Genomic DNA, 8,415 nt, shown 5'->3' on the forward strand with positions numbered 1-8,415 from the left:
TGTCATTTATCTTTCCAAGGCCTGCAAAAATGAAGAGTAACTTATGGAGCAAAGAATCTACACTTTGACTTTTTGGGGTGATTTTCCAGTCCTCTTGTTCCATATATTCTTTTATTTTAGGAGTTACTAAATGTCTTGTTTTTTCCTGTCTTGTTCATTGGGCAAACAGGGGTAGATGGTCCCCCTCTCTAGATAGGAGACGGCCTCCTAGCCCCAGGATTCAAATCCAGCATGCGTCTCCGGAGAATGACAGGTACTAGTCACTTCCTCCCCACAGACAAGTGGCTTCCAGAGGCCGGCAGGCCACCAAGTGGAGGGTACCCAAGAGCCATGTGGTTATGATGCCTTCCTTTTAGGGGCCAGAGCGTAAGAGGTGGTGATTCCCAAACTAAATGCATCCACCTCTGGTAAAGCACCTTAGAATGTTTCCTGAAGTGAAGCTAGCACGCACAGGGCATGGTTTAAACACAGTAAAGTCGGGTCCAGCGGGAGAGTTCTCTCTTAATGAGCATTTGTCTTAGGGTTTCGATTTTCTAGAAACATATTTAACTATTGATTTTGTCTACACTTGACTAAATTAAAATTCTCAGGTGCTTTAAAATGTATTAAAATCTATCGCAGAGCTTGTTCTTTTGTTATACTGGTTGATGGTCTGATCTTCATCGTTTTGTTAATAATGAAGTTTAGGCTTTGGGGCCTATTCCCTGATTTAAGACAGAATACCTCGTTCTCATCTATTTTATGAATATTGTGTTTTTAAGCCAAGTATTGTCCAGGGCTAGGGTCAGTCAACAAGGTAGGTTTTTAAAAATAACATCAGTGCTTTGAATCTACTTCATGCTGTGATGTCACAAGTGCCACAATATGTATTTCCATTGCTTTGTTTTCCTCCTTGGGCGTTGTTCACCCAATTCTCCTCTTTAGTGATGGCTCTTATACGTAGGCCATGTCGTTTCCCAACTGGCTACAAAAGGTTATGGGTGTTTTGACTGCTTCTCTTCTGGTGAAGCAGAAATTCAGTCATCACATGGGTGACATCTTATTTAGTATATTTCAATTTGAAAGAAAAACTAAACGCCGTCACTCAGAAAAGATTAATAAGTCCTCTTACAAATGTTGGACCCCAAGGTGGTATTTTATGGAGGCTTTTTGAATATTTTATTATGCTTTAATCTTTAACACCTTTACCTGTGAATATGACTTACGTATTTGGAATTTAAATCTAGTTCCTTCTACTGCTAACTGATTTCTAGGATAGAATTTATGAGACTAGAAAAATTAGTAAAATCTCCAATGTAAAAATTATTACAAACTTAAAGTTTTTTCAAATAAGAATATAAAATAATAGTATAAATAAAATTTTAAAATGTGCACCCACATTGCTACTCATTCATTCAGCAAAACTTTTTTGTGCCTTTACTGTGTGCACTATTCTAATGGCTAGAGTCACAACAGTGTTTAAGAAAAGCAGTGTCATGGCCATGAAGGAACTTAGAATTTCCTCTTATAAGAGACTATCCTGGATTTCATCTTATGTAATGATTGCTAGAGTATAAGACGATTAAGTGTGATGGTCTCTGTAGTGAATATAAATGTAAGTTTATCTGGGTTTAGGATAAGCAACAGGGAAATCCAAATAGTTTTAGTTCTTACATACATGAGATGAAGATTAGTTGAAGATTAGTTGTCTTTTAATAACATGTGAATTATGTTATTTGATTTCATAGATTTTATATGTAATTTTAAAGGTAGATTTTAGAGGCAGAAATAGTCCTTTTAGATAAGATTATTAAAGGAAACTCTTCCTAATACATAATTCTGAACATACATTTTACTTTTCATTATGATTTATTTGTAAGTAAATTCTGTGTTCAACAAAAGGAAATACATTTTAAATGGCTTGATACTATGATATATTACTGTTGGGAACAGAATGTTATTTACAATAAGTTTTTATTATTAAAATATATAAGTGCTTATAAAAATGAGAGAGAAATTACCGCGTCAGCTGACGGTAAATTCATAGGTAACCATGGCAACCGCTCAGGAACACAACACTTGCATTTCACCTCCTATTAGCTTCATTTACTCATTCAGAAGTTTCTGCCAATTCACAAATGAGGTGAACATGGCGTCAGATTTGGAGACAGTGAATGTTCATAAGAATTTTGCCATCAGGTGACTTTTGCCCTAGGTCACTGGTTGCTAAAAAAAAAATATTCTAAAATCAGTGACAGTTTATATAATCGCCTTTGGATGTCCGGTATCAAGGCATATTTGATTATTTTGAAACTAACATAGTAATACAGTAAGTAAATATTTGCTTAAGAGAGCTCTCTAGTAAGTTGGAAAGCATTGAGTTGCCGTCTTATTTCACACAGTGCGTGTGTTCACACACACACACAATTTTTAATGTAGCATTTCTCCATAATTTAATTTCAACAGTAAGAAATCTTGATGTCATCTCAAGTGGTACAATAGCTTTATTTGGAATTAACATGGAAGCATGTTTCTCTAGATGGAGGAATTTTCCTAGAAGTTGTAGGGTTTTGTAAAACAAGGATGAGGAAAAAATACGTAAGTTTGGAACCCCAGGGAATGTTTGTGACTTTAAAATTCTAGTGAAAATTTTCTTGCAAAATTTTAAAAATATTGAAAATTTTAAGAATCATCACTCCAATAACAAAGTATTTCTTTGTAAATGGCATTATTTTAATATATAAATAGTAACTTTTATGAATCCGTGTGCACATAACTCTGTTATGAATCTTAGTAAAATTGAGAGCTACTTGTGGCTTCAAATTAACCAAAATTTGTGAGTGGCAAGTTAGAAAAAATGTATTTTAATAGATCCCTGAAGCATTGAGGTTTTGAGTTTAGTGCTCACAGTTGAATGCATCATCCTTAAGTGAAAGGCAAGTATAAATTACTGTTATTATTAATATTATTATCACCATCTAATTCAACTTCTTGGTAAATATTTTTTCAAGAAAACACAACATACTCTTTTTAAATTAAAAACAATGTTTTGATAGTGACCGTTCTAATAAATGTGAGGTGATAGTTCTTACTTGGTACATTTTGGGATGTATGTTGATACTTCATTGGCTTGAAGTTACTGACTCCGTTGTTTTGATTGGGAATGTTTTTGCATCATTGTACATGATATTTTCAAGGAGGCAATTTATTGATGTGACTTAAATAAAATGGAAAATATTTGATAAAATCACATTATTTTCCAGGAGTTTAAATTAAAGTATCCCACTGTGTTTAAAATTAATTCCTGAATTATTCTGCTAATCTAGTTCTGATTTCTTTTGCAACTTGGAAGCAGCTACTTGCCTATAGGAATCTTTATCCTTAAATATCAAGGGGTTTCTTTTGATTCAAAGTGGATGAATCTTCTTTCTCCATTTAAAATATTTATAAGATAAAGAAATGACCCACTTTTTCACTTCCAGAATTCATCATACTTGCCACGTAGATGCAGAGTTAATGTAGAACCACCTATAAATTCAGTGCATCACTAATCATTTTTGTTTGCTTTATAACATCCTTTATCATCTGTGCTTTTCCAAGATGTCCTTTTCTTAAATGAATGAAATGTACCCATGTACTGAAATACTTAGTGAGTCTGTTTAATGGCTATAGTCATATACATAAATATCAATAATAAACAAAAGGGTAAATATATCTTAATGGTATGCATCCATCTTCACTGTATGTGAACATTTCTTGTTTAGGTAGATTCTGTTTAAATTTAATTTTTTCCTTCCCAAAGTTATGAGGAAACAAGATGATAGAGATTTGCATTTCACATTAAGCCATCTGGATAGGCAACCAAAATATAGACATAAAGATTCTTATGATATCAGTGTTAATTATAATTGAAACATTATGTGGTAGAATTTATTACATTTTCCCCAAAGCAGACTATATTTTCATCTTATTAGCATGTTAATTTTCCACTTTAATAGAATTGTAGTATCTTCAGAAAAGTTTTATTTATCAATGTCTTCAGGGAGTTGCTCTAACTGAATTTAGTTATAGATGAGGAAAGGAAAGTGGCCCAGAAACAGATTTTAACAATTGCCTTTCTTTTCATTAGTACATTTTATGAATCTTCACACTTAATCTAATAGAGAATAATAATTAAAAATGGAACTTGCAGAAAATTAGACTTAATTAGGAATGCCCTCACTTTTTGATTATTACTCTTGCTTCCATTTAATAATACAATAATTATTGTTACACCTTACATTTGAATATACCTTTATAGCTTTTAAGGACCTTAATTTGTGCCCTGTGAACTGGGAAGCATCAGGCCAAAATCATACAACTGTAAGTTGCGAAGTAAAAAAAAAAACAAAAAAACACAGGATCTCTGATTCAACAGAACACGTTAAAACCCCAAATAACTAAGACATGATGGAGACACTGTCACTGTTTTGTTTGCTTTTGTCTAAGGATCCCTCCAGCGAACATCATCATTCAAAGTCACTCGATGGCAGAGGGGGCGGGAACCTAGGGCCATGGGCCACGACGGTGCCTCACCAGCTGACTCGGACCCATATTCCCTTGGACAAGTCACTTAACCTTCCTGGGACTTATTTTCCTCATCTGTAGATTTAGGTGGCTGTAGATGGACTAGCTGAATGCTGATGGCCCTCAAGACTCTAAAACTGAGTCCATGCTGCCTGGTTGCATCATGATGAACATGTGTTGGGCCAGTAATGATGACTGACACCTCATTATGCATAAGGCAGTAACCAGAGGGCATTGCTTATTTATGGTATCTTAGGTTTTACCAAAGACCAGAAAACAATGCCAAGTTTTATGTCTAAATTTATTTGATTTGATGTAAGCTGAACTGTATAACCCTGATTAGGTTTTTACTTGTCGTAACCTTTTAGATTCTCAAATTCCAGTAGAATATTACAAAATATTACTTTTTTAACCACCTAGCCAACATATATTTATTGAGAAGCTACTATGTCCTGGGTGTTGATGTTACAGTAATAACCCAAACACAGTTCCTGCCCATGAGGAACTTAGGAAAGAGTAATGTAAGGCAGAAGGTAGTTCCTTTCACTGTGATCCATTTTATGATCACATGATCAACAGTTTCAGGGAAATAGTACAAGAATATAAATTGATGGTTTTAACCTCTCCTGTTTACGTATCATAAGACCCTATTCCAAGAAAGAGCTGTGTTTAAACATACAATATATTCATAGCTATAACTTAGGATTTGGGGTAGAAAAGACAGTAGGATTTTCTATTTTCTTCTCTATTCTTGCTTTACACTGAATTATTACAATCAAGTGAATGTCATTTTAACTCAACTTGAAGATTCTTTGAAGTGGTTAGAAGAATTATAAAGACATGCCCTTTGTAGGAAACTTTAGAAGAATCTTCAGTAAAGTACGTTTCTGTGGCATTTGAAGAGGAAAAAAAAGGGCATCCATGGGTTAAACACTAAAACAAGGACAAAAGTTAGATGCATGAGCCTCTGCATGAATATTTGTCATCCAGTTATGGGACATGGAGTTTGATACTCTTACACATGAATAAGAGTCTTTATCTTCAAGAAACAAATATATATTATTATCATTTTAAATAATACTTTTATAGCATTGATCTCTTCCTATTTTAAGTAATGCTAAAAGCACTACAAATCCTTGTTCTATGTAATACTGCAAAAAACTACAAATACTACAATACAAATACTGAGTAATACTGAAATATTTAGAGTTAGCAAATCTGTAAGGTGATAGTGTTATTATTGCCATTTTGCAGGTGGAAAACGCTGAGGCCCAGAGAGGCTAAGTAACTTGACTCAAATCATCCAGCTGGTCAGAAACAGAGTAGAGATCAAACCCAGTTTGGCTCTAGAGTCCGTGCTTTTAGCTACTATGATCCAGTGTCATTTATGCCACAGATGCAACGCATTCATGGACATTGAGATTCTAGACTCTTAGTTTGACATGTAAGAACCATGTGAGTGAGAGCAAATGACTTAACCCCTCTAAGCCCAGAGTTTTCCTGGGGAATGGACTGATTTCCAACGAGTCTAGGGACGTGGTAAGGAGAGATGCCCCTCCTCTGTCACATCCCTTTTGCCACCTCAGAAGCGAGATGTCAGAGTCATGAAAGTCTCAAGGATACACAGCTGGAACCCGAATTCTAAACCCAGATTCTGAGTTTGAGGGCAAACTCATGTGAGCCGAGCAAGTGGCAGCAGGGAGAGAGGAGGGGCAGGACGAGCATCCCCAGAAGCGCACGCGCCCTGTGACGCGGACCTGGCACTTTGATGTGCATCCCTGTGCCTGGACCTATGCTGGATATCAGAGCATCTGGCCTTAACAAGTAAAAGGAGTAGAGACAAGAGACTAGATCTTAAAGTTTCTCATCACAAGAAAAGAAAATTTCTAGCTAGTGGTGGTGGGTGTTGACTAGGCTTATTGCGGTGGTCATTTTGTCATATTCACAAATATTGAATAATTATGTCATATGCCTGAAGCTAGTACGATGTTACATGTTAATAATGTCTCCAAAAAAGACAGTTTTCTCCTTAACATTGTTGGAAGGAAGGGATAGCAGGAAATAAAAATAAGGATAAATTGTAGACAATCAATTATCAAGATAAACTATAATGTTTTTTATGGTTTCTCTGTTTTGTTTTAAAGAAGTGAGTTTCTTGACCACAATATTTTTTTTCTTTCAAATATATTGTAGTCCAGACACATTTTAGGTTGAATGGACATATGTAAGCTGCCTTGGGGAAATAAACTCTATGTATAAGCATTATTTCTATAGGAAAATGCATTTCGGGTTTCAAATGTTCGATGTACATACCTACCTTTAGAACATAGAGTAAATCAGGAACTTTATTAGTTCTTTGACTTGTGAGGTATGATTAAGTTTTTAAAATGCTACATGACTGCAAAAGTATCTTTATGACCATTTTTAAAGTAATTTGAATAGTTGATTTTTAAATACTTTTATTTATGTCAAACACGTTTCCCTAGAGCATTTTTCTTCTCTTTTCTTCATAATTTTGGGGGAGAAAAAAAGCAAAGGAGAACATCTTTGTAGCCCCACGTTTCAACCTGTCAGAGTGGAGGGCACTTCCCCCGTGTGTGGTCTTTCAGCACCTAAACCACAACTGTCATCACGTTTATCATCACTGCGTTTCACCGTTGAGTTTGTTCCTTCCTCAGGAAGGCACAGTTGCCAGCAGGAACCCCCATGACCTCAAGACTGTAGACTTAACGCATCTACACTGATGGGGTGCCAGCTTCTGTGTCTCCTGTTGGGAAACTTGTGTCTTCCACACAGTACCAGTTCTGGTTTTTATTTTCATTTTATTTTAAAAAGTACGGGCTGACAAAACCATTTAGGTACAATAGTTGCCATTTTTCATGTCTATTGCTTTTATCATTGTATGAGATGACCGTGGCTTGATTCATCATATGTTTTGTATTTCTTTAACATTTCATTCCACAGGCACTCCAGAAAGTCTGAAAGATCTAGCACCCAAAAACAGACTAGGAAAGGCACTGCCTCTGATGCAGAAAGGTAGGCTTGGTGTTGTGATGTGCGGCATCTTCTGTTTCCCTGAGATGTTCTGGGGCGCCTTCTCTATCATTTGACATGTGCTTAAACACAGTTGTGATGCTTAAAGACATTCGTGTAAAGAAATCTCCTATACGGGAATAGCCTCGTTCAAAAAATGAGATGGGTAATTTGAAGGCAGCCCTTAAGTCTTAGGGCTTAAGAAAATTCTCATGCATTTCTCTTAGTGATCATTCCGATTACTGAAGAGGATTAAATCCAGTGCATTCCTATATCCATAGTAAGACATCAGTACTTAGTTTCTGAAACCATTGAAATGTTACCAATGAATGTATTACCTGAAATATGCAAATATTTTGAGCGTCTGTTATTTATCTGAATGACGCCAACTTCTTAAATATCTCCTCTACGAATGGATAATCTAAGAGTCTACTTGTAATTACAACCTAAGATATTTGCTGAGTTAATATAGAAATTAAGGGATTACTGATCATTTGTTTGCAATTCATTCATTGCCACAAATTTTTTAAATACTTTTAGGTACAAGATACTGACAGATTTTTTACGTAGCTGTAAAAAAAAAAAACAAAAAAACCACCAAAAAATCCAATTAACGTGTATCCACTCACCCAACCAGGATTGAGAGCATGCAGGGTGATATAGTTGTAAGTGAACGCGTTCCTTCGAGTGTCACTGCTGCCGTAGAGGTGTGCACAACGTACAGTGAGAACACAGGGAAAAGAGGTGGCTGCAATGAGATTAGGAAATAGGTCATAAACAGGTGGCACTTGAGCTAATCCAGGTGTATGAAAGTACATGTCAAGGCAGTGTTGTTCT

At 35.6% G+C, this 8,415-nt stretch overlaps 1 protein-coding gene across 48 annotated transcripts in view; it reads left to right on the forward strand.

Annotated features, from left to right (window-relative positions):
- The window catches only part of LOC309831934 (regulating synaptic membrane exocytosis protein 1), a gene marked incomplete at both ends in the record, with an annotated part of 217,497 nt that overhangs the window by 88,057 nt on the left and 121,025 nt on the right, over nt 1–8,415 (forward strand). For 22 of the 48 annotated variants that reach the window (XM_082669320.1, XM_082669330.1, XM_082669310.1 and 19 more), the window contains one exon: nt 7,510–7,581. The exons of 21 other annotated variants lie outside the window; for them this stretch is intronic. In XM_082669320.1, the coding sequence (XP_082525446.1) occupies nt 7,510–7,581 (72 nt within the window). Of the gene's footprint in view, nt 1–169; nt 254–7,509; nt 7,582–8,415 lie in introns of all 48 variants that reach the window. 5 more of the 48 variants (XM_082669354.1, XM_082669355.1, XM_082669334.1 and 2 more) reach the window with 2 other exon arrangements.

Source organism: Grampus griseus (genome assembly GCF_964374135.1).
Source record: "Grampus griseus genome assembly, chromosome: 13".
NCBI lineage: Eukaryota > Metazoa > Chordata > Mammalia > Artiodactyla > Delphinidae > Grampus > Grampus griseus.